The following is a 26,223-nucleotide window of genomic DNA, read 5'->3' as shown; positions in this document are numbered from 1 at the left end:
GCCACACGCTGCGATCCCTGAGATCTGGAAGTCGCTGTAAAGTAGCCTTGAAGTTTCAACAGGCCAAGGACAAAGGAGGGTGTAACTGTGCATGAGACAGGACGGTGCAAGCAAGCATCGTGGCCAGGCCAGGCAACTCCTCCCTCTCGCTTCTCCACGTGGATAATGTTCACCTGGAAGCTTTTTACCGCCTTGGACGAGACTCTCCGTAAACCTTTGAAGGGGGGAGTCCAATCTGAGGACGCAGCAGCAGTGAGCACGCCCACGTCACGCGAGATGTTTACACGGATATTAACCTGGATGGGTGGCCACTGTCCTGGTCCCCTGCAAACAAGACGCTGTGATTTGGCGGGTCTCTCACAGGGCCCCCAGGAGGGTGGCTTGATATTCCATTCCTAAAGTTCCACAGTATTTCACTGGGACCCGCTGAGCCTCGGCTCTCCGTCTGTGCCACGCGCACCTTAAACGTCCCTGCCAAGGCTGCATGCACCGAGGTGCCTCTTCGGAGCTTTCAATCACACACACACGCACACCTAGAGTCTAGACTGGGTCTTCCAGAGCGAGGTAGCTGAAGGCCGCCAGTCTGGGCTGGGTGTCAGCAGTCCCAAGTAACCATTCAAAGGGAAGGAACACGACCTATCTCCAGGCTCCCTTTCTTTTCTCCCCAAATTTCTAAGTATGCCCTTTGTCTTGGCCATGCTTCCAGTGTGAAAATGCCCCTTGTCTTCCAGCAAGTTCCTCAAAAACTGGCTATTTCCTACGTTGCCCAGCAGGGAAGATGTGCAACCTGGAAGTAGGTGTGGTGTTGCTGAGCAGCTCATTATCTGTCTGCTGGTCAACTTCCCCTAAAAAATAATCATCAGATCACATTTGACCAGCCTGTTTCAGAAAACAAGAAGCTTCAGAAATTAACCTAACAAAGAACATCTCAGGAAAAGTGTCATTCCGATGGGTCGCCCGGAGGAGGCTTCCCTCAGATACGTGCCCTCCCAGCTGACCACGACGTGCCGTGTTCCTCAAATATTTGCAGAGCCTAATGACATTGACTTTTCCAACCAGAACACAAACCTAATAAACTGACAGTGAACACTATTTCTTCTCCTTGGAGCAGGGGTTGGGTGTTTTTTTTTTATTTATTTACTTTTCCCCTGCAGAGCTTGCTGTCGACATTATCTCATTAGGAAGCAGCCAGCAAAATGGAACAACCCATTCGATGCCCAGATATGGGTTTTCCTGTTTATTCTCTAATAAAAGGAACCAGGCAGGGCTTCTTAGAGAAGCGGCTTATCCTAAGACCAGGGCAGGACATAAACTAGGTGATCGGCTTGGAGACTGTGTCAGGGGACACAGGAGCTCAGCACAAGGCTCCCAATAGCTGAGGCTGGAAGAGTCTGAGCACAGAATAATACAGCATTGAGTTACGGCCCGGAGTACAGAAGGAGCTACCCACGAGTCCACACTGATATAAATAGGGACAATTGCCCGCGTAGCATGCCAGAGGGTTTACATATTGGGTAAGGACCCAGGGAGGTGGAACGACAGCAACCTCCTCCTAGAGTCAGGAAAGGGGGAACGCGTGCCCACAGTGGGGAACGCAGGCCGACCGTTAAGTCACGCTGGCAGCATCAGCATGGACTCTTGACAAGATGGGACGAGCGCACGTCACCCGCGTCGGCTTCCTCCCCCCCGGAGACACTCCCCACAACCCCATCCTCTTTTATTTGACGGTCTGTGATCCTTCTTCCCATGGACTCTGAAATTCCTATTCTGAACTTGGAAATACTTGTGTTTCAAGATTCTTTCATCTCTAGCGGAGCACAGACGCCTCTGGACAAACCTCCCTTCACGATCACCGGCTTTTGGTATCAGGCTCTCTACAGCTGACCACCCCGCGAGGCCACCGGCCTTTCATCACAAGCAGAACGTGAAGGTCCCAGGCGGTACAGATGCCACGGTCATGGTTTCTGACGACCCTCTGGTTCCTTACAGGCATCGGCCTGGTAAGCAGGCTTCACGCGGACGTAGCCGCTCTGTCGGGGGCAGCATTTATCCTTCGTTTCCAAATCTGTGTAACGAAGACCTAAGCTATGACAAAGCCCTGCTGCACATTAGAATCCTCGAGCAGGATTACGGCACGTGCGAAGGATGACGGAAGCCCCGAGCCTTCCAGAAACATCTCCTAGGTCTAAGATGTTAGTGTCTGAGTCCATGGACTAGACCCACAGCAGGGGCGTTCTCTCCCAGCCTCCCTTCGTCACCCGCGGCGTCAGTCCCCACCCCTGGGACGAGGGCCTGGGAACGGGATTTGAAGAAGCCAGCTGTTTCTATCAGCATCTGAACTCAGAGAACATGCGAACCCAGCCACAGTGGGGCAGCCAGGTCCACGCGTCCCAAGAGGAGCCAGTTCCACAAAGAAACACTGCCAGGACGTCTGCGTTTGACTTCATTTCCAGAGACTGTTGACCATGCTTTTGAGGAGCTCCCAAAGCTGTCTTCATTACCCCAACACTCAGGATTAGCAGGAAGTCAGAGGTTCTTATCTCTGCCAGTACAAAACGTAAGATGCATGCAGGTGTTTTTAGTTAAACTGCCAGCCCTGAGCTTTCTTCTGATGTGGAGATTTTACTTAGAAGGGTACAATATCCTTTTAAGTGGCCTTAATTCTCCACTGGGTTGACCCTCAATAATACTGTGTACGAAGGGGTGGTAAGGAGCTTGGCTCTGGGCCGTGTGCTTGGCTGTCCTGGGAAGCTGCAGCCCGCGTCGGTCCATTCTGCAGGCACGCTGATTAGACTTGTTTGGGGGTGGAGGGGTGCTAGCAGAAAAGCCGGACCCTGCCAGGTGGCACAGGCCTATCTTGCCTGAGATTTTCAGTGGCCCCAGTACATCCACCAGAGCACCCAGGCCCAGTACACCCATAGCAGCACCCAGGCCCAGTACACCCACTGAGCACCCAGGACCCAGTAAGCCGACAGCAGCACCCAGGGCCTAGTATGCCCACAGGAGCACCCAGGGCCCTGTACCCCCACTGAGCACCCCGTGCCTCTTGGGGCAACGTCTGGACTCTGCAGAAGGCGGCAGCATCGCGCTCCAGCAGCAGGGGGCGCTGTGCACCCAGCCCACAGAGGCGGCTCCCTGCCCGGAAGGTTTCCCTCGTCCGTCCGTCTGTCCCAATGGATGAGAAATATCAGAAAGGGAGACAGAACATGAAGACTCCTAACTCTGGGAAATGAACTAGGGGTGGTGGAAGGGGAGGAGGGCAGGGGGTGGGGGTGACTGGGTGACGGGCACTGAGGGGGGCACTTGACGGGAGGAGCACTGGGTGTTATTCTGTATGTTGGCAAGTTGGACACCAATAAAATATATATATATATAATTTTAAAAAGCGTTTCGGAGCTCCCCGCTGAGCCTCGGCTTAGCCTAAGGTTTCCCTGAGGTCACAGTGAAAGGGCAGGGTCTGGGGAGACGGCGCAGGCGGAGAAGCGTGGGGCGAGGACTGGGGCCCTGCAAGCGATCAGTGGGCACCGGGCACCGGGCACAGCAGGGGCAGCGACATCCTAAGGTTTCTAACTTGAAAGGCGGTTGCACACTCGAGGATCTTTAAAATGTTGAACTTGAACAGCGGTTAGGGCGCTAAGTGTTATGTTAAGTGCGTTTTACTGTGAATAAAAGATCTTCCGATATCATCATTTTATCAGCGCGCTCAGGCTGGGCTCTCGGGGACTGAGCAGCCTCATGGGTCTTTGTCCCCCAGGAGCTGTGAGGACGCGGGGGGTCCTCCTCGGAGAACGGCCACCGTGCCCGAGCGGGGAAGGGAGCCCCGGGGAAGCGCCGCTCCTGCAGCCGTGGATCCGGGTCGCGCCAAGCGACTCGGTTTCCAATGGAGTTTATTCACCTTTGGTCCTTTTTGTCCTCTCCGTGCACAAGGGGGTCATTTTCTGCTCCCGGAGGCCGCGAACAATGAGCGGGCAGTCTGGGCGCGGGGGCGGGTGCCGAGCAGAACAAAGCCTCTCACAGGCCCTTCCTGCGGGAGCCCCGGGTCCGCATGGTACCGGGCCCGGAATAAGGCCCGTAGTGTCCGCTGCCCCGATGGCCGGGTGACAGCCTGGGGGCGGGAGCCGCAGCAGGGTGAGGCTGGGTCATCCCATGTCCCTAACTTCCAGCTCCAAAGACGGGGCCGACTGGACGTGGTCTTCTGGGACAGTGGCTTTCCTGTTGTCCTACTGGGATCCCGCAGCTTTCTAGCACAGCTGAGGGCCTCCGGACGGAGGAGGGATTCTGGACGCGTCGGCTGACGCTCTGCGTGCTGCTCCGGGGAGCGGCAGGTGGGGACAAGTGGGGCGGCTGGGCACCTGAGGCCCTCTGCGTCGACGGAAGTGGTTCATCCTGAACCCCGGATGCCAACAGGCTCCTGAGGGGGGCCCCGAAGCTGCAAGCAGCACTGCGTGTCGCAGCTTTGGGGCAGGCCGGTCTCCTTCCCTGCGATGCTGCTGTTCTGCAGCAACACCTCACACCCCGAGCACAGGCGGCCGGAACCGGGGAGCTGCCGGGCTTTGGGACACCATAGACACCGACGGCCTGGGCCACCTGTCTTCCCAAGGTCGGGACGGCGGCTGGGGAGACAGCGAGGCGGAGTTCCGGGTCCTTGTCCTTGGGATTTGGGCTTCCCGGGGCCTTATCTACTGTGAACAGTGCAAAAAGCATTTCAGGATTATCTCCGTGTGTCACGAGAAATCACCTGACCGCTCCCCTCCGATGCTGCAGCCTCTGGCTTTCCTTCCCCACTGCAGGGTGCCTTGGGGCCCAGGCCCTGCAGCTTTAGGAGTCACGCGCTGCCAACGCCAGATGTCTCCACCCCTTGACGGCACCTATTGCCCCCGGACTCCGGGCGGCACAGCTGGCAGGGGTGTCCGCTGCTGCAGCCCCACGCCCGACTTCTAGAGTGTCTGAATCCCGTCTCTGGCAGACTGCATGGTAATGCCCGTGCACGAGGCTTATCTCAGGAGGCTGGGGCCCGGGACGGAGCACAGACCGCTGCATGGGACTCGGACCCGCAAGGAGGAGGCGGCTCGCGTGGGAGCAAGTGACCAGTGACCAGGGAAATTAAAAAAAAAAAAAAACAACGATTTCAAATTTTGTGGAAAAGAGCTACGATGGAAGAGCGCTAGAGCTTCTGAAAGGGGGCTGGGAAGCTCTCAAGAGACGCTGCCCCACGTAACCAGAAGAGGGGAGCAGAAGACGCCTGCTTGTGCGCAGGTGGTTCCCTCAGGGGCTTCCCCGGCCGCCCCTCACCTTGTGCCTCTTATCTTCCTCCAAAGCACCTGGGGTCCCTGCAGCAGGTGGCACGAGGCCCGCCCAGACATACGGACTCCCAAATCCCCAGGACACGTATTTATTACTTAATAGAGCAGTAGGTGTGATTAGATTAAGGGTCTCGAGATGAGATCATCTGGGGTGTTGGTGGGCCCTAATGACTATCCAAGGGCCCCTGTGACGTGAGCTCCAGGGCAGGGGCGATCCCACGTGGGCGCAGGGAGGAGGCGGGATGTGCAGAGCCAGGGCCAGCGACCACTGCGGCCGCCGGGAGCTGCACGTTGCTTGGACGGGCACCTTCTCCGAAGCCACAGGGGGCAGCACGCCCTGCCAACGCCCCTGTCGCAGCCCTGTCGCCAGGCTTCCCGCCCCAGGCCTCCAGGACTGTCGGAGACAACACTTCCATGGCCTTGGAGCCCCGACCACGGGTGGCCATGGACCTCCCACACTGCCAGACACCAGTGTCCGTGTCCTGCCTGTCTGCTCCAGGGGATGACAAACTCCAAGCAGAGCGGCTCGGGGTGTCCATGCACCATGGCAGCCTCGTGCCTGGCACGCAGCAGGGCGCAGGCCTCTGTGGTGGGAGAGCCTGAATCAGTACGCGTGCTCTTCCCCTGGTGGCCGTGCCCATCAGCACCAGCTTCGAGCTTCCTCTAAAGCTCAGGCTCCAGGGAATGTCTGCGGTGCACACGTGTGTGGCTTAAAGTCTTTCTGTACTATCATTTCTAATATTTGGTTGGAGTCTCCAGATGTAATGCACTCCTGGGCCGGAAGCCTGACGACATGATTCTCCTTCTGCGCTCACTGCTGATGCGGCCAAGGACATTCTGAGTTAGCGAGACGGCGGGGCTGGGGTGAGCCGCGTCTGCCGCGGGCGCCGAGGTTGCGGACAGGAAGCAGCAACGGGCATCGCAAGGCATTCCCAGGCCTCAGGGGGAAAACCGGTGCTCGCGTTATAGCCTTGGGTACGCGTCATGTCCCCCATGCAAGGTACGGATAAATCTATCACGATGCTGATTTTTTTCAAAACAGCTCCAAAAAATCCCATAGGAATTTGGAAGGACAGATTTTATAAAATCAGAAAAATTCACACGTATGTCCATTGGCATCCAAGGCACCAAGAAGCATTGGCTTACGTGCACGGGCATCTACCTCCGCCCGGAAGCCCCCGTGTCTGGGGCTTCCTGCTACGAGAGCCACCGTTCTCGGCCGACAGCACGCCTGCCAACGTGCTAAGCTGCTTTACTTTCGAAAGGCCTTCAATAAATCTTTAAGAATCTTAAAAAGGGCAGGGGGCACCTGGATGGCTCAGTCAGTTGAGCGTCTGCCTTTGGCTCAGGTCACAATCCCGGGGAACTTGGGGAGCCTGCTTCTCCCTCTGCCTCTGTCTCTCATAAATAAGAAGATAAAAAGATAAAAACCTCTTCGAAAGGTCCTATAAGGTGGGTATTTCCATCATGCCCGTCTGGCAGCCAGGGACGCTGAGGCTTAGTTCAGGACGACCTTCCCAGAGCCACCCAGTCGGGGCACAGAGGAGCCAGGATGGGACTCCAGGCCCCGGGACCTCAGGGTCACATCCATAAACCCCACATTCTGTGGCTCCGAGCTCAAGCTTGAGGTAAGCCCCTCTCCCGGGGCCCCGGGGCCATCGGTGCGGCCTGCAGCCCTGCCTCCGAGCACGGCTGGCTCTGGCCAGTGCGCCATGGTTTTCTGGAAATGTCTTATTTTGTTTGGTGAGGGCCAGTTTGCTCCTCAGGCCGCATGGGTTAAGAGCCGCCTCTCGGAGGATTAAAGGCAGGCCCTTGAGGGCCATCTGGCACCTGGCTGATGCTGAGCAGCTTCTCCAGACGCCCGAATCTGCCACGTGTGCTCTTTCCCAGCATCGTACGGCAGTTAGTTCTTTGAGGGCTGCCCTGGGCTCGGAAGGCACGTATGAGAGGACATGGAGAACAGCCTGTGGCCCGATCCCCCTGTGTACGTCACGGGGTCGGAGCTAGAGCTGGAAACGCAGTCGTAAATCCTTTCAGGGGAAACACCGAGTGTTTTGAGCAACGGCCGTCCATCGTTGGCTAAGAGCGACTTTCCTTTCCGGATCGCTTTCCACATCCATGTTCGGGGACAGGGGACGCGTGGCAGTGGGGAGGTGAGGCCGTGAATGCCTCTGCGTGGCCTGAGTGGTTCTTCACTGCTCTGTTTTGTTCCTGGGTCCAACGGTCTCTGGCGTCCTTAAGCACATAAAACGACCATTTAACCTGCCAATTAGGGTCTTGTGTCCCTGACGGGCTCTTTCCCGCGCTGCCTGATGTGTGTAGGTCTATGTGCTGTTCTTGGAGGCTGCGGAGACCCTGGCCACGGGCCTTGCTGACTCCCTGTGTATCCCTCAGTGTACGTGCACAGGACACCAAGACCTTGGGGCCGCCAGAGGCAGGCTCAGGTCCAGAGCCCCACGCCGGGAGTGTGCGCACGGGCTAATGTCGGAAAACCCGGGAGCACGGCCTTCTGCCTCGTTCTGCCCACACGTCTTATCGCCAGCCGTGGTCAGGAGGGTCAGACTATGTGTGTGATCGAGCAACATCTCGGGCCTGCACACGGCCAGGTGGCCGCGCTGGTTCTGTCTTTATGCCGAGACTAAATAGAAACCACCATAAAAGGAGCCACAGAGGGTCCTAAAATACAGCGTCTCTGGAAGTCTATGAATAATCTCCACCGGGTTACTGTGCCATTGCTGGAGCAACAGCTCACACTGTCATCTCATTCCCATAAACCTGCTGTGGTGCCAGAAAAGCCTCAGGGGCGCCCGGAACCGCACCTGGGATGTGGGGCTGGCTGGGAGCACTTGGCAGGTGCAGGATCCGCGGCCAGTCGGCCCCGCTCAGCCCCGGGGCGGGGCGAGGGGTGTGCTGTCCTCCCCGCGGGGGCTCTCTGTAGACCACAGGTGTGTACTGACACGGTGGAGGGAAACGAAGTAATTTTCATAATTTTGTGCCAAATCAGATAACGTCTATAGGGTCTAAGGAGAGAGGAGTCGAAGTGTCAAGCTTCTGAGACAATTTGGGGAAATAAACACAACTGGATAAAATACTAGCGACTGAATTTGTTCTCTGAAAACTGGGAAGGTGTTTTGGCTCTTCGGAGTTCGCGACGGTGGGTTCCGTAAGGGCTGGTCCAGAGGCCCCAGGTTAATCAGTTAGCGGAAAGCAGAACAAAGCCAAAAAGCAAATTAACCTAAATCCAGCAGCGCTGCTTCTGCTGGATGCTGTGATGTCAACACCCCCCCAAAAAAACCCCCGAAAGTCGTATGCCAGTAAAGACATAATTAATCACATAAATCTGGGGACAGTCCTGTATCCATGAAAAATATTCCTAAGAAAACCCTCTACTCAGAATCTTACGTGGAGAATCTGGAAATAAAAGCATAGAGAGGTCTTATGGGAACAGTGAGTGGAGAATTTAAAAAGAAAACAAGGATGGGCGCCTGGGGGGCTCCATAGGTTGAGCATCTGACTTCGGCTCAGGTCACCATCTCGGGGTCCTGACTGAGCCCCACGTTGAGCTCCCTGCTCGGTGTGGGGTCTGCTCCCCCCGCCTCGTGTTCTCTCTCTCAGATAAATAAATATGTCTTAAAAAAGAAAACAAATGGAATAGTTACATTAGGGGAATCCACCCATGCGGCCCTAAGTGACTAGAGGAGGACTCTCTCGGAAGCCCCATGTGAGTTTGCAGGGCTGCCGGAAGCAGGCAGGCACCCGGAGGGTTGGGGCCCCGTGTGCAGGCGCCAGGCCCCTCCTGGCTTCCAGCAGACACGCGGCCCGCGCCGGCCTGCACCCCGATGCCCCGTCAGGCCACAGTGGTACTGGCTGGTGCCCCCGCCCCCGCCCCGCCAGCCCTGAGGCACCTGCCGGGACCGTGTCCTAACTCTACTTCCAAGTAAGACCTTTTGGAGAGGCCGGGGGTTGGGACCTCGGTAGCGCCATGCTTGGTGGACACGGCTCAGGCCAGCAGAGCCGGGACGGATGACGCAGGGCTGGGGGCGAGTCGCACTCTCCCTCTTCACCTCTTCACCACCATTGACGTCGAGAAGCGAAGCCCAGGAGGAGCCACAGTAAAAGCCTATTTTAAGATTTTACAGGACCTGATGCTTCAGTGGTCACAGCCACTGGGCTCGGATGCCCTGGGGACGCTGTCCTGTGAGGCGGTGCGGGGCGCTGGCACCCTGCTGGAAGCTTCTGTCGCTGCTCTGGGTGACGGCGACACACGGACACGGACACGGACACGGACAGACACACAGGCAGACACACACTCCCCCCCCGCCCCCAAGCAGCCCCCACCGGCGGGACAGGAGGGAAGCCCGGGGTTGCTGGTCCCACCACGCGGGCAGAACGTGCACCTGGGGCGGGCGAGCCGACTGTGCAGGGCCTGCTGAGGCTCCCACTCCGTCCTCTAGGAGGCCAGTTCACCAGAAATCAACCTGTCAAATGGCCTATGTGGCAACCAACAGTTTTTCAAATTCACTGATTTCTTAAAAACTTGTCTTTGTGACCGTTCCTGAGCTCACAGCAACTGGTGCTGGAAGGACGGGCGGGGGTCCGCGGGCCCTCGCAGCCTTCCTCTGCCCGGTCCCCACCGCTGCCTCTGCTCCGTCCGCCCTGACCCCCAACCTCTGTCCCTTCCCCGACCTCCTCCTTCTGACCTGCACCCCCATCTCCCCTCCCGACTTTCTCCGGGTTCAAGGGGCGCCGGGTATGACTGCGGACGTTGTTCACTGCACAAAAGTGCCCTGCTGGCCCTGCCTGCCAAGACCCGTCTGGACAGATGCCCGTTTCCATTTTGCAAGGAGGGGGTTGGGAGGCCTCAGGAGCAGCCAAGCCTGTGCTTTGCAGGGATCCTTCTCCAAGTGCCTCGCAGCAGAGCGGCCGCCCTCTTGGCACCGGCTCCCCAAAACCGGAGCAGAAAAGAGCTTAAGGAAATACCGCATGTCCTTGAAGTGCTACAGTGGAGTCAAAATGGAAATGGGTCGACTAACATCCATCGACGTTAAGATCTCCCCGTTTAATCTGATTCGCTATGAACTTTAGAAATAGTCTAAAAAACAAATGCTTGGAGTAGATCGGCAGTTTGGTGAACTGAGCGAGCCGGTCCCTTGGCCGCACCAGCCTGGCCCAGCACCCAGAGCGGCAGGTCCCTCATCTTTTGCGGACACTTCTTCCTCATCAGAAGGACCGTTGATAAGACACGTCCTGCCCTGGCTGGTGGTTCTGTCTGCCTCCGAGGCTCAAATCCAGGCCCGCGTCGTGGTGAACCGTCAGGCTGACGGGAGGCTGAGGCTCTGCACCTCGGCCGTAGCAGCGCTTTCCTGCGAGAGGAGGGGTGTTGGTCCCACCTCCTGCCGGCCAGCCCAGCACCCCCGGCCCGGGGTCTGCTGGGGGAGCGGCCCTCGGTAATCAGCACCGCCTTGCGGCCCGTCACACAGTAGGGGCACCCGGGGCTCCAGCGGGAGGTTCGGGCAGGACTGGCCGTTTGTTGGGACGGCAGCCCCAGCTCAGCCTGGCAGCCCTGCCCCCTGGGACTGAGACCCCTTGGGGCTGGGACGGCTCGGGTCCGGACCGCTCGGGGCCACCGCAGCACACTCTCCGGTGCAGCCCAGCCCTGAAGCCCTTCTTCCACATCTTAAACTGCATGTTTTTAAAGATTTTATGTATCCATTCATGACAGACCCAGAGAGGCTGGGACCCAGGGAGAGGGAGAGGCAGCTCCCTGCGAGGAGCCCGACGCAGGACTCGATCCCGGGACCCTGGGGTCCCGCCCTGGGCCCGAGGCAGCCGCTGCACCGCTGGGCCCCGGCATCTGTCTGTTCCACCCGGTGTCCCTTTACTGCAAACAGCGCCGTGGCCACTCCTTCCCCAGCACTGGGGGGACGGATCACCTGGGGTGACGGTCCCCCGTTCTGGACTGCTCCCTGGCTCCCCGAGCCCCCGTGTCCCCCGCCATCGGCGGCCACGAATGGGCGCTGCTCGGAGGCCCGGGAGGTGCAAACGGGACACGGCTGCTGCCCGCTCTCCGCCTCCCGCCCCCAGGGGCATCTGCGACCTTTCTCGAAGGAAAAGCGCCGGCTGAGAGCGCGGGAAGAGCCCGGACGCAGGAGGACGTTGCCTCCGACTTGACGTCGCCGTCTTTCCGAGGGAGCAACGGGGTGTCAGGCGTCAGGCTCCCCGGCCACAGCGGCCCCGGCACAGCCCAGGCAGCCCCACAGGCCGGCCGGTGACCCAGCGACACGGCTGCCCGAGGGAGGGGCCCAGCGCTTCTGGCAGCACCCGCTCCCCCGAGAAGCCGTCCTCGTTCCTGGGTCACCTGGGTCATGGCGACCGCGGAATGTGCGGCCTGTCACCCGCCCAGGACAAGAGCCGGCGCCCTGGGAGCGGCGCTCCCGACGGTGTTCGAGGCCCGGGCGATGCGGCATCGCGGGGAGGCACCCTGAGTGCGGCCTCGGTGGCTCTGCCCGGGGCCCCCGACGCGGAGAAGTTTTAAAGCCACAAAAACAAACCTGGACTCCGAGTAACGGGTGCCTTGGAGGCTGTGGAAGTGGGATGAGCGGGACGTAAGGCGGGGGCTGCGGTTCAGCCAGTGCCGGGGCCGGCGGCCGACTCGGGCGGCAGCCTGGACAGCAGCGCGGCATCACCTTCTGGGTCCAGGGGACGACCCCGCAGACCCGGACCTGACCGCCAGAGCCGCCAAGGGGCACCACGCGTGCACACGGCGTATGGGCAGTGGCACAGGAAGGAACGTGCGCCTTAGGGTGACGGCCTGACGTTTAATTTAGGAAAGAAAAACCAGGAACAAACCCTACGCCTAAAACGGATGCTGCGCTGTGTGTCGGTTATGCTTCAGTTTAAATAAAGTTGCTTCCGGGCCCCCGGGTGGCTCCCAGCTAAGCGTCGGCCTTCAGCTCAGGTCCTGGTCTCAGGTCCTGGGCCGAACCCCGAGTCGGTCTCCTGCTCAGCGGGGCCACGTCTCCCCCTCCCCTGCTGGCGTTCTCTCATGCTCTCTCTCAAATAAACAATTTTTAAAAAAATGTTGCTTACTTTTCTGTTTTTTTTTTTTTTTTTTTTTTTTAATATTTTATTTATTTACTCATGAGAGACACAGAGAGAGAGGGAGGCAGAGACCCAGGCAGAGGGAGGAGCAGCCTCCATGCAGGGAGCCTGACGTGGGACTCGATCCCGGGACCCTGGGGTCACGTCCTGGGCCCAAGGCAAACGCTCCACCACTGAGCCCCCAGGAGTCCCTTTTCCGTGTGTTTTAAGGATACTTCCCGTAGCCAAGATGTTGGACCAACTGACTGAAGCGTAAGGATAATGTGTATGAGGATAACGTACTTCACTAGCTGCAAACTCAAATTCCACGTTTTTAGTGTTAAGGAAAATGCCGTCGCAAGCAGGGTGCCCAGCTCCGGGGGCTCAGGGCCGGGCAGCCCTTCCTCCTTGCCGGGAGCAGCACAGTTTGGACTAATGGGCCTGGAGGGTGGGCCTGGAAGCCCTGGCATCGGCTTGTTCTATGACAGGTGCTCAGGTGAGTCACCGATCCCAAGTCCTTTCCCCCTTCCTAAGAAATGAAAGGTTTGGGGCCCCCAGGGGGGCTCAGCACTGAGCATCTGCCTTCAGCCCAGGGCGTGACCCCGGGGTCCCGGGATCGAGTCCCGCATCGGGCTCCCTGCAGGGACCTGCTTCTCCCTCTGCCTGTGTCTCTGCCTCTCTCTGGGTCTCCCAGGAATAAATTCATAAAATCTTCAAAAAAAAAGAGAGAAATTAAGAGTTCTGCCTCCCTCGACTCCAGTCTCTCCCCAACGAAGACTGTGCCTCCATTTGTCTGGTGCAAACCTCCCCTGATATACTTCCAGTTACAGGAAGGACGACAGGATTAGGATAATGAAATAAATAAAGCCTGTCCGTGGGACATGGAGCACTCTCCTCAAGCATCGTCACACCCACGAAGGCGGCGGCTCTGGTCTCAGGCACAGGTCAGCGCCCGGGCACCGACGGGGGGCGGCCTCACGCCTGGGCCGCCCCTGTCCTCCGTCCGACTCCACTGGGCAGACCCTGGACCGCAGAGCCAGTGACACCCGAGAGCTTCCAGCTTCCAGCAAGGGCTGAGCTCCAAGTCGCAGGCCCTGGCGTCGGGTCCAACTCAACTTTGGACTTGCAATCGCTTCACATGGTCTCCAAAGGCTGAGATCTGTTCCTGGAATAGAAACCTTCTCTGCTTTTCCTAAAATCCTCTTTTAAACCGTTTCAAGGTTGCTCAATGTTTTCCTAATATTTTAGGGAACTATGGAAAAACTTGCACGCCGTAGAGAAATAACACACGGAGGGGAGCGGGGTTGCCCGGGGTAACCTGTCCACCCACACACACACACAGACACACGCTATCAGGAATTCCTCCTCGGTGACGTGGTGCTGAGACACGTTCCCCACACCCGTCCCCGCTCCCATGACGGAGGCAGGTTGGGGCGAAGGGGCGGCTGAGGATGTGGGGTCGTGATGCACGACCAGACGGCTACTTGTCTCGAGCTGCCCTTGTCACAGTCTGTTCAGGTGCGGGATCCGCGGATCAAATGTCCCTCTGTGGGCTTTGGAAAAACACCCACTGAGGGTTTAAAACGTGTGCGGGGCTTGATTTGAAGGACCACGGCTGGGCGCAGCAGGCCAAACGCTTGTGAGGACAGGGAGGGGCTAGAGCCGCCGCGCCTCTCCGAGCCCAGCCCTTCGGCCGGGCCCTGGATGCCCAGAGCCGCGCAGCCCAGGCATTTCTGCAACATCCTTGCGCTTTATAAACGGAGAATTTCTACAGGACTTAATAGGAAATGCGGAGCCACGACAGCCATCAGGAAGACTGAACAGAGTTCAAAAGACCCACATCTCAGGGCAGCGGGGTCGCTCAGTGGACTGGGTGTCGGCCTGTTGATTTCCGATCAGGGCGCGACCTCGGGTCACGAGATGGATCCCTGACCCCGATCCCGATCCCCGATCCGATCCCCGGGCTGTCAGACTCCGTGCTCAGCAGGGAGTCCGCTTGGGATTCTCTCTCTGTCTCTCTCCCTCCCCTGCTTGAACGTGCTCTAGATAAATAAATACCATCTTTTTTCAAAGATGGTATTTATTTATTCATGAGACCCCGAGAGAGGCAGAGACCCAGGCAGAGGGAGAAGCAGGCTCCATGCAGGGAACCCGATGTGGGACTTGATCCCGGGACCCCGGGGTCACGCCCTGGGCTCAAGGCAGATGCTCCTCCGCAGAGCCCCCCGGGCGCCCCATAAATACAATCTTTTAAGAAATCCGCATTTCTTTTACCTCCTGCTCATCTCCGCCTTCAGAGCTCAAGGGCACAGATGCACATGCAAGCCGTGTCGTACGTGCTCTCCCTACGCACACATGCCCCCGTGCTTTGGCTTCCTGAGCGCCTGCCTATGTGCTTGTTCCCTACGTCCCACGCTGGAGCACCGTGGGGGCTGGCGGGGAGGACGCGTGCGGCGCGGTGGCCTGCGGCTGGATGCGGGGGGTTGCAGAGGGCCGGGACGAGTGGGGGCCGGATCCGCACATGCCGCGTGCCGGGGAGACAGGACACAGGGGCCGCGCAGTGCAGTCAGGAAAGGGGCCTCCCCTGCGGCCACTGAGGTGGGGCTGGGGTTTCTACACTCGACCCTGACGCTTAAACGGGTCTGCAGTTAGGACGACAGGCGTGTTACTACAGGGAAAGGCAAAGGCGGCCTTTCCCCGGCGAGTGACAAGTCCCTGGAATTGCAGGCGTCCACCCTTCGTTCCCCGACTCAGTGACCGTCTTAAGGAGCTACTGTTCCTATTTTGGGACAAAAATGTTCTCAAGAGGTTGTGCGTGGAACCCACAGGCCGTGGCAGTGTGGAGTACGACACGTGTCCCTGAGGATGGCCCCTCCCCTTCCAGAAACACGGGGCGCGCGGGGGGCGGGGGGTGGCGTCTCCTTACCGTGAGCGACAAGGCCATGCACACAAACGTGAACTTCTTGATGTGGGCGGCGGTCACCGTGCTGCTCGCGCTCACCAGCTTATTGCTGGGGTTGTTCTGGGGGAAAGAGGAGGGTGGAGGTTACCCTTGGCTGACCCCGCGGCCGTGTGGAAAGCATCCTCAGTGCCCTGTGATGCGCCCGAAGGACAGACGTCGCCCGGCAGCTGGGCGGACGGCTGTCCCTCTGTCCGTCTCTGGCAGCTGCCGGGTCCCTGGACGTGACCGTGGGCCAGAGGAAGCTCCGGAGGCGCGCGGACATGAATGGGCCCCGCGGCCCTGGCCTCCCGCAGCGGCGACAAGCTGAGTGGCATCCTCGGCCCCGACCAGACTCCTCCACTCCTGTCCCAGACAAGACCTGCTCTTCCCGGCACACCTGGGGTTCTCAGATTTCTGCACTTTTGCTCCACCTGTTCTCGTTGGGGCTCCTGATTCTCAAAACCCCATCTTCAGGGCCCATCGCTGGCACGGCCCATCCGTTCCTCACGGGCCGGCTGACCGTACTCCCAAGCGCCCCGGGGGCCTGCCTCCCGCCATCCTGGGGGGCCCTGGGGCCCTGTGGGGGTGCACGTGCCCGCGGGGCACACGTGGAGGCTGTGAGGTGACTGGCTCTCTGAGACTAAGGACTGTGCGCCTCGCCCTCCCCTTTCACTCCACAAGTCAGCACAATCCTTCTTGACTGGAGAGGGTGCAATCTGTGTTACACTTATTTCTTAAGATTTTATTTATTTATTCCTGAGAGACACAGAGAGAGGCAGAGACCCAGGCAGAGGGAGAAGCAGGCTCCATGCAGGGAGCCCGACTTGGGACTCGATCCTGGGACCCCAGGGTCACGCCCTGGGCCCGAGGCAGGTGCTCTGCCGTTGAGCCCCCCAGGCGCCCTGTTAAACTCAATTTTAAGCAAATTGTGCAGACAGCGCCAACGTTCTCCTGCACATCCCGAGGCCCCGAGACCATCCCAGCACCTGCTGTGCTGCCCCTCACCCCATCTCACCAGGGCCTGGCCCCACCTTGAAAACCAGTGGACGAAGAGCCCCCTGCCCCCGGACAGATCCCACTGGGCCCGGAGGCGGCCCCCGAGCACCTGGCTGGCGTCCATCTGAGCGGAAGTCACCGGAGTGGAGCGACTGCAGGCTCCACTCGGAAACAGCTTTTGACGGCTCCTTCATTTTGGAGGCCGTGGCGACCTCGCAAATCCCTTCCCCAAGATGCCGCCAGCACAAACTCAGGCTGAGGCCGTGTTTCCTTAATTCTAGCCTCTAAAGCAGATCCGTTTCCTGAATAACAGATTTTGCTGCCACAGCCGACGTTCACAGGCGAGTGTGGGAAGAGGGGCAGGGGACAGTGACAGGAGGGGAAGAGGGGCAGGTGCCAGCCAAGTGCAAGTCCCCGTGTGGGCACCCCGAGGAGTCAGGCAACCTCCCAGCACTCCCGCCTGGCGGGTGGGGGGCCGCGGTGCCGTCGGGGGCTTCCACTGACAACGCAACGGTTTCTCCCGGCGTGGCTGGAATACGCTAGTACGGCCATGGGGCCGGCACCTCGTCCCCTTGTGTTTGCCCGATCTGCATAGGGTCACACCCTCGCGGGGACGGCGACCGAACATCGGAGACTCCGTGCCAACGACAGCGCTCCCAGTCGGCATTCAGCAGCGGCCACCAGAAGCTATGCAAGAAATGCTAACTCTCCTATTCTGGAACCACAATGAGACTAAGGACTGCAACTGTCAATGCAGCAAATTCTGCAAGTCCACACAGAGGTGTCTCAGATTTGGGTGAATAGACGGCATTCACGCGGACGGCTTGGAGGAGCTCCCTGGAATGCCTGGAAACAATGAGGGAGGCTCCAGAGGGTTCCGAGTCGCTCCAGTGGCTGTCGAGAGGTACGCTCCTTAAAGGGGTCTGTCACAGCACCTAACCTCTGTGACCCCGCGTAAACCCAAGTTTTTCTTGGATGCTCCAGGGAAACTGTAGAGTGTTCTACTGTTGTTTCGAGGGAGCCAGGAAAATTCTAGATTTGACTTTCCCAGCCAGGAGGTCCTAACACTTGGGTCCCTGCTGTGCTCAAGTTCTATTGTACAATATGGTTCTCCAAGAGCTAGAAGTTGAGCAAGAAAACTTATAATCATTTTGGTTTTCTAGGATTCACTTCTATACGTACATTCCTTAAAACCAAAATAGCGATTTCTGTCAGTAGATTGGATTAAACTCGCTCAAACAAGGACTGCAAGGAGACAAGTGTCCTGCAAGCCACTCATGCCTTCTCCAGTTTGCTCCCAAAGGCCGGAGCAGTTTTCAGAAGACGCTGTGCATCCCTGATGTGGCTGATGTTTGGGACGGGTGGTGGGTTCCTCTGTGTACTGGGGAAGTGCCACGGACTTCCAGTAGAGACCTCAGGGCATGCCGCAGCCCTGTCTCACGTTAGGCAGCAGGGTGGGAATCCTGAGTGAGCCGCCGTTCACAGGCCAGTGTGGGAAGATGGGAGGGTGAGAGTGACGGGAGGGGAAGGGGCAGGTGAGAGTGACGGGAGGGGAAGGGGCGGGCGACAGTGACAGGAGGGGAAGGGGCGGGCGACAGTGACAGGCGAGCCGCGTGGGGGCTGCAGGGTGTGGAGGGACGTCACAGATGGGGACATGTGACAGGGTGTGTGTGCGCCTGGGTCCGCCGGGGCACAGTGAGGGGGTGGACCCATGGTGGCCGCTGTCTTCCCAGGCCTGAGCCTCAGCCCCACGTCACCGCCGTCAGAGGTGCCCGGGAGCGTCCTGGGTCGGGGCAGGTGGCCAGGACACCTTTCTGAGCCCCGCTGCACAGGCCCTGCCCTCCCCGGAGCCCACAAGCAGCTACGGGTGTGAAGAGCTGGAAGCTCAGGCTGAGGCGGGGCCTGCCTATGGGGCCTCCAGGCCATCCTGCGCCCCCACGGGTCTGGCAGCTGGTCCAGTGGCGGGGGGGGGGGGGGCAGGCCCTCTGTCACCTGCAGGGCCACCCTGCCCGAGCTGCCGGCTTCACCTGCCGATACCGTCTTATCTGATCCCCCACGAGAGCCCTGGGCCGCGAGGAGAGGCGGCCTCTGTGCTGGAGACCCCGGCAGATGAAGCAGCTCCGAGCCGCTGCTGTAGAAACTCAAGGCAAAAGAATCGCTATTTAAAGCACAAGTGGCAGCTTGTGTGCTTCTTTTCCTATTTTTTTCATTTCATTTTATTTTTTAAAGGATTTTCACTTACTTGAGAGAGAGGTGATGCGCGAGGGGAGGGGCAGAGCGACGGGGAGAAGCAGGGCCCCGCTGAGCTGAGCAGGGAGCCCGACGTGGGGCCCTGGGGTCATGATCTGAGCGGGAGGACGACACGTACGTGACCGAGCCTCCCGGGCACTCCCCCGTTTTTCATTTTTCATTTTCATGTCATTGTACAGGGGCTGCGGGTGGCACAGTTGGTTCAGCGTCTGACTCTTGGTTTCCGCTCAGGTCACGCTCTCAGGGTCCCAGGATCAAGCGCTGAGCAGGCTCCAGGATGAGCACAGAGTCAGCTTGAGTTTCTCTCCCTCCCCATGTCGCTGCTCGCTCTCTCTCTAAGTTATTAAATCTTTAAAAAAAACCTGTATACTATCTCTGGGGGAGGGTGTGTCGTCTATGAAGGTCTACAGGCTCAAGTAATTAGGCTTTAATGAAATCACCATTGATTCAGTGACCGGTAGGACAGTCCCCAGCGAGCCGCAGGCTACGGGTCTGAAGGGTTAGGTGCCTGCCGAGGCTCGGCTAGCAGCTACCAGAGGACAGAGCTTGCAGCTGGACCAGGTCTGCGGCATCCAGACCGAGCTGGACCACACAGCTTCAGGGTCCATGGGGTAGACCTATCCAGAAGCTTAGGAGCTCAAGAGCACAATCCCGTCTGTACCTTTGCATCTGCTGTGAGGGCAGCAAAGCATTCGTTTAATTAAGAAAACAAACCACAGGAACAATAACCAGGGTAATAACATTTGAGAGTATATCTTCCCTTTGCAAAAAAAAAAAAAAAAAAAAAAAAAAAGATTTCTCAATAGGAATAAACCCAAAAGTGAATTTGGTTCGGAGGGTGTTAGAGAATCGGCATCAAGGTAAGCTTAGTCACATCCGTTATCTTTGGAGGAAAATATTGCACGGCTAGGTCGGATTCCGCATCCTGCGCAGGAAGCTCACAGGGAGGTGGAACCGGAAACCTCAGAGCGGAGACACTTGTGTGTCAGAAGCTGATTTTAAAGAGGGTGTTTGAGACGTGACAGCGTACGGGTTCTCACCTTGTCAAAAGCAGGGTAGACAGCACGGATCTCCGTCAACCAGCCGTACGGCATGTGGCCCACAGGGTACGTGGCCGTCAAAATTGCCACCGCCTGCAAGAGGAAGAGCCGGCAGTTAGCGTCGGCGTCCCCGGGAGCTGCTCCCGCCACGTGGCAGGGAGCGGCCTCCGGCGCGGGCACCACAGCAGATCGTGCCACCGGGTGATGGGCCCCGGCCAGCTGCAGGCCAGCCTGGGGACCGGGAGGGGTAGCCCTCCGCAGCCTCCCCGGCGGTTCCTCCAGCACAACCGTGCGAAGAAGATCCGTCGCGCAGCTTTGCTGGAGTCGATGAAACGGGCACAAACGGACACGTCGTAGCTGGTCAGCACACGTCTGTCCTGCACCCTGCCTGCTGTCCTCGAGGCCACTGCGGTCCTAGGAATGGCTCTATGAGAGCATTTACCTTGCTTTCTTAAAAGGGGAAGCTGGAGTTCCAGCACACAAGGGAGGAGGCTCACGTACTTTCTTCTGAGCAACTTACGCTGATGCGGTCGCCTAAAAGCTGCCGGGTGAGCAGAGCCACCCAAGACGTGATCCAAAACGCAAACCCCGGAAAGAGACTGGGGGGGGGGGGGTGAGCATCCTGCTGTGGGCACATGAGCGGCTTCCCAGCACGTGGTGACCGGCAGGAGGCTCAGGCTGCAGACTGCTCGCCGCGCTAAGGGCCACGTGCGAGCAGAGGCCCTAATGAGCAGCCACCAGCCTTCCCGAAGGATCAGCAGTTCCAGGGCAGCATCAGTTCTCCGGAGGGCAGCGGAGGGGGAAACAAATGAAGTCACTCTATTCGGAATGGAAGATGGAAAAACCGATCCAACTCTTTCTTTGGAGCAGCTGCCAGTTTCCAGATAAATCTCTTGAGTCGTGAGCGAGTAAATAATGGGGATCCTTGTCTAGGGGAGGGCAGGCTGGCAAAGGGGAAGGCGGGGCAGGAGCAGGGGCGCATGGCCGGGACAGAGAGAGGCACGGCGCCCTCGGCTGGGCCCTGTCACTTCGGCTGCGGCGGCGTCCTCGCTCTCTGCCTCTACGGCAAGGCGGCGTCACGCGGGCTCCATGGGGAGACAGGCCACGGGGCGGCCGCGTAAGCATCTGTACTCCCTCCCAGCCCGGCTCCCCACCAGCTTCGCATCCCGGACCCTGGGCCCCTGCCCGGGTTCCTCATCTGGTCGGGGGAAGAACGGAGGAGGCGTCTCCCTCCAGCCTCAGACAAGCGCACGGTCAAGGCCTCGTGGCTTCTTTCTCAGTGGGAACAGGTCACATGGCTTGACGCCGCGGAGGAACCGGAGGCCTCCCCACCCCCACTCTTCACCAGAAACCGCCCTACCTCCGTGGCTGCGGAGCTGCCACCAAGATCCCGGGAAACGAAGAGGTTGACGATAGGCCTACTGATTCTCTGTGTAGCCAAGATGAGAGCCAAAGGCCACCAGAAGCTCAGCATCTTCCGTATGGTCGCATCTCCCTGCGTCAAGACATGCACATAAAACTCAGTAAACTCTAGAAGCAGAGCAGAAAAAAACAATTCAGAGCCAAAAAGCCTTTTCCTTTTGAGGTCAATAAGGAGCCAGTTCGTTGCACTTAAAAATAATATAAGGAAAAGCCTCTGCAGCAGAGCCAACCTGACCTTAAAAATGAGACGTACAGTCTTGTTAGAAGGCAACTCGGGCAGCTGGCAAGCTACTGGGGAACCAAAACAGGTGAGGCCTGGTGGGGCCAGACCTCTGTTCTCCGGACACGGCGGCTCCCCCCAGGCAGAGCCCAACTCCACGACCTGGGAGACCGGCTGCAAATGGGTGTTTAAGTCTCCAACCGACTGGCTGGAAGCCGGGTCAGGAAGAGGAAGCTCTCACAAGCAAAATGTTATTATAATTTATTTTTATCACCGCTCAGGTCATAGACACCTAATGATCCGGGCACCGTACAGATCCACGAGCAAGGGCCTTGTCCTCAGGGCTGGAGCAGAAGTCACGTGAATGCTCAGAAGCACGCAAAGAAAAGCAGGGTCAAGGGAAGTGATTAATTAAGAATCCTACAAAGCAAAGAGCTGTGCAATCGTTAACGCCTGGCTTGTAGGATTTCACTCTGGTTTCGGTTCCTCGGGGGCGGAGTCACACGGTGGCATCACGCCAGCCACCTCTGAGCCCCCAGAGACGGACAGTTGCCCTCAAGACCGATCTGACGTGGTTGCCGTAGTGACAGAGACAACCGGACAGACCTCGGATGGGGGTCAGCGGTCTGACCTGCCGAGGGCAACGTGCGGTCCGAGGCGGGATGGGGTGCCGTGCTGACCCCCCGGGCTTCGTGGAGCTGTGCCCATCGGCCTCACAGCTGCGAGGAGCCGGAGCCCAGGGATGCCGGGTGCCAAGGGCAGAGACAAGCAGCACATACGGGAGGCAGACACCGTTTGCACTCATGGTGAGAACGTGCCCGCGCCGCTCAGGCCGATCGCACCCGGCTGGACGCTGACTCCCCTTGGGAGGCTCGGGCCAAGCTCTGCCTCCTTCAGGGCCTCTCCGTCTCCCCACTGTCTGCCCCCCCGAGCTCCACGGGCTCCCGTACTCCCCTGGCACATGCACGTCTGACCACTGCTCCTGTGTTGGTCGTCTACCAGGTGGGCTGTAACAAGCTGCCTGAGGGTACAGACCGTATTTTAAATTCCTCTGTGCTCCCTACGGGGCTCCCGTGCTCTGCTTCCCCCAGAAGGTGCCCGAAGGAGCGACTGCGTCTGGCCGGTAGGGAAAGAGTGACCCAAAGTGGGTTTAAAGGTACCGTGGGCTGCAAAATTCTTGATTTATATGTGGGATGACTCACTTTTGACCACAGACGCTAAGAACCAAAAGTGCCGTATCTACTCTTCAGCCTGACCTGACCCACTGCGCCTCCGTCCCCGACAGGGAAGGAAGGAGGCTGCATGGGAACCCGAGGCCTCCTCCATCTCCTGAGGCCATTAACTCTCCACCTGCCTCTGCCTCCAGACACGACCCAGCGCTGGACATTGGGTTGGGGACATGCGCGTAGGCCGGGGCGAGTTCCAAGGACGTACCCCCAGCTCCGGGCCGCTCCTGTCGGGGATGATGTCATGGATGTTCTTGTAGTAGCCCAGGCACAGGGTGGTACAGCGCACGAGGGCACCCATGTACAGGGAGAGGATCGGGATGAGCAGCGGTTCTCTGCATTCCAGGTGACTGTGCAGTAAGATGGCTACAAACACGACCTGGAAGGTGAAAAAGCAGGAACGAGTCAGCGGGGAGAAGTGCAAGCAGGCAACGGGCGTGCCCCCGACGGGACAGGGACGCCCAGGAGAAGACAGCCGGGCCGGGCTGGACGCTGCCCACACAGAGCTCGGGCCCGGGCATCCTCTCTGCAGGGGAAGAGTGCACCGTCACTGTGCCACGGGCTCCTCTAGGGATCCTTTAAGGCAACAGGTCACGGTCATAGCAAAAAAGTATCTGGGACTTTGGTCCCCCAGATTCCCAAAAGATGTCAGAGGTTTGCCCTCCTGAGCCCAGGGCCTGGCATGCACGAGTAACCCACACCGGAGGCCCTTGGGCCAAAGGAAAACATAACAGTGATCGGTGACGGATACAGGAAAACAGTCACGTCTGTAAGACGGAATTCACGGAAAAATGCCACAAAAGGCACCAATGGTGATAATTACAAAACTAAATTGAAATTTAAAATACGAACTTACAAAAGTGCAACAGGTCAGAAAAACACTGAGGAGGGATCGAAATAATAATGTTGATCTCCACTGGCTGTAGAGTCTCCAAAGCAAACCTAACAATGTGTTTAACTTTCCCGTCTGCAAAAGTCAGAGCAGCAGCCCAGCCTCCGTGCAGAGGCGTCCGGGGAACCCACAGTCAGGAGGCCGCTGAGCAGACGAGGTGTGGAAGGTGAGGAACGGGAGGGGGACGCTATTCCTGAGCTACGGTGACTCTTCTCTTCTTCCAAGGTCTCCATGGAGCAGCAAACTCCACGCCTAACGTGGGGCTTGGCCTCGGGCCTGAGATGCAGACTCGCCGGGGAGCCCGGGAGCACGGCTGCCCGAGGCCACCCACCTGGGCCGCGCTGGGCGTGTGCGGCAGGGGCCTGGCCCAGGGGGGCTTAGCCCATCACCGCGGGACCCGACACCAGGAGACACGAAGTTGGAGACGAAGGTGGACCCAGGCCAATGACCCACGGGGGGGCCTGTGGTGGGCGCGGACCCGGAAGAGCCAGTGGTGGAGACGCCCGTGACCGCGGCGGGAGGACCGGATACTGGTGGTGGCCCATCTGCGGCCCATCATCCGCACACCCAGCACACGAGGCCCATCAGCACCGGGCCTTGGGGCGCGGGCGACAGGGGCACCATCTGGCCACGTGGACGCGCCCAGGCTGCACGCAGTCCCCATGAGGCCAGAGGACACAGGCCAGAGGATGCCCCGAGGATGCCCTGACGTGGAGGAGGCCAGGCGAGAGCTGCCGGCCCGGGCACCCCCGTTCCCCGAGCCCCCCACCTCCCCCTCCTTGCCTGCGTCCCCCCTTCTCCTCTGGGCCACATCCCCCTCCGAGGTCCTGCTCGGCAGGCCTGCACCCCCCAGCCTTCCTGGACAAGGCGGGGGCTTGGTCCTCAGGACTCCGCATTCCTCCCAGGATGGCTCAGTGTCTTCACACGTTCGTCTTGGTTTCCTCCGGGGCCCCCGGGGTGCCAGATGCCCCCTCGGTGTGGGCGAGCAGAGCAGCTCCCGTGGCACCTGAGGCGCTAGAGAGGCTGCGGCATGGAGCTCCCCCCTTTGGTTCCCTCACGGGAGCGAGCAGTGACACGGTGACCCGATGTCCAGGGAGTGGAGGAAACTGTCCGGGGGATTATGGGGCACAAAGGTTATTGGCGAGAACTGTTAGTGTGAACCTGGGGGGGGGGGGTCGACCTGGAGTCCGTGAAACATAGAAGCAGAGAGAGATGGGGACAGCGAGGAGTGGGAAGCCCGGGGAGGAGAACCGTAGCCGCCAGGCACAGGGAGCGGGCAGCTTCCTGCGCTCACTGTCGAAGCGGCAGATCCTGGAGCGCGTCTACACGTCCGGAGAAAGGACTCGGGGGGACCACGGCTCCCGAGGAGGCACGGAACCCACGCACGGGCGCAAGAGGTAGTCCAGCACCCTGGGGAAGGGACGGGGAGAAACGGCGGTGACACAGATACGAGGGCAGGCTGGGGGTTTGGCCGCCAGGACTTGAAGAATCCAGCTGCTTCGACTTCCCCACAGAGGTGGGAAGGGAGCCCGTGACCGGGCAGAGCGAGGAGGGTAGAGACCCACTGACTCAGCGCCTGGAGTCCGCTGGGCGGGTGACGGGCACGCGTGCCACCCGCGGGGGAGAACAGTGCAGCACGGGGGCTCAGGGGCGGGATCCCGCCAGAGGGCTGGGGGCACAGGGCAGGGGCAAGGGGATGCACGGCGTGCAGCAGGACTGCTGGCCCAGGATCACGCATCCCATCCTGGGGCCCTCGTAGGGCAGGAGGTCCCGGGAAGGCCCAACAGCGCCGGGAGAATTCTCACGCTGCCACTGAGCAAATGCTGACCAGCTGATTGCGAAATAAACCAGAAACAGCAATATTTTTCGTAAGCTCTTTGGCACCAGGTTGGGACATAGCGCTGCTGGCAGTGGTGGTGGCACAGAAAGCGCAGCGCGGGGGACCGGGCCAGGACAGGCTTCTCGTACTGCGGCCAGAGATCAATTAGCTTAGTAAAACTTTTTTTTAAAGATTTTATATATTTACTTATGGGGGCGGTGTTGGAGAGCAAGCGCAAGCACAGCCGGAGCAGGGCCGGGGGCAGAGGGGGACGGAGAAGCTGCCTCTGCCCGTGGAGCCCAAGGTGGGGCTCGATCCCAGGACCCTGAGATCACGACCTGGGCAGAAACCAAGACTCGGACACTGAACCGACTGAGCCACCCAGGCGTCCCAGCCTAGTAAAACTTCAAAAAATGGGAGTTGTCACTGAAATTCAAGGCACTGAAAACCATCTTCAGGGCAGCCCGGGTGGCTCAGCGGTTTAGCGCCGCCTTCGGCCCAGGCCCTGATCCTGGAGTCCCGGGATCGAGTCCCACATCGGGCTCCCTGCATGGAGCCTGCTTCTCCCTGTGCCTGGGTCTGTCTCTCTGTCTCTCATAAGTAAATAAATAAATCTTAAAAAAAAAAAAAGAAAAGAAAAGAAAACCATCTCCATTCTACTGGGGGCGGTGTGCCGGCCGCCTCCCTCTGCCGCGCGGGGTTTTCAGGACTCGGCCCGAGACCTACTTACTCCCGGATTCGCCAATTAACAAATGCGTCAGGTAACGGGAAAAGCTGGGAGGGGCGGGGGGCAGGGGTAACAGAAGACTTAGGAACAAAAATTGCATTTATTCCCCCAAACTTTCCAACTACAAGGCTTAAAATAGCTCCTTCACCAGGAATAGCCGAGGCCAGACGGCTCCGGGTCTGGCTCCCACCCCTCCCACCAGCAGGTGCGATCACCGTGCTCGGCAGGCGCCGGCCGGGACCAGCTCTGGGAAGGACGAGGGCCGTGGGCGTCCCGGCAAAGCATTTTTCACGGATATGGTTTCCTC

At 59.1% G+C, this 26,223-nt stretch overlaps 1 protein-coding gene across 2 annotated transcripts in view; it reads right to left on the bottom strand.

Moving 5' to 3' along the window:
- The window catches only part of ANKH (ANKH inorganic pyrophosphate transport regulator), a 116,086-nt gene that overhangs the window by 9,416 nt on the left and 80,447 nt on the right, over positions 1-26,223 (bottom strand). For both annotated transcript variants that reach the window (XM_072825067.1, XM_072825068.1), the window contains exons 5-8: positions 22,687-22,857; positions 20,971-21,105; positions 19,611-19,703; positions 15,310-15,405 (exon numbers count right to left, since the gene is read on the bottom strand). In XM_072825067.1, coding sequence (XP_072681168.1) covers positions 15,310-15,405; positions 19,611-19,703; positions 20,971-21,105; positions 22,687-22,857 — 495 coding nt within the window. The remainder of the gene's footprint in view (positions 1-15,309; positions 15,406-19,610; positions 19,704-20,970; positions 21,106-22,686; positions 22,858-26,223) is intronic.

This window comes from Canis lupus, chromosome 4 (genome assembly GCF_048164855.1).
Source record: "Canis lupus baileyi chromosome 4, mCanLup2.hap1, whole genome shotgun sequence".
NCBI lineage: Eukaryota > Metazoa > Chordata > Mammalia > Carnivora > Canidae > Canis > Canis lupus.
This window is presented reverse-complemented; position numbering and strand designations above follow the sequence as displayed.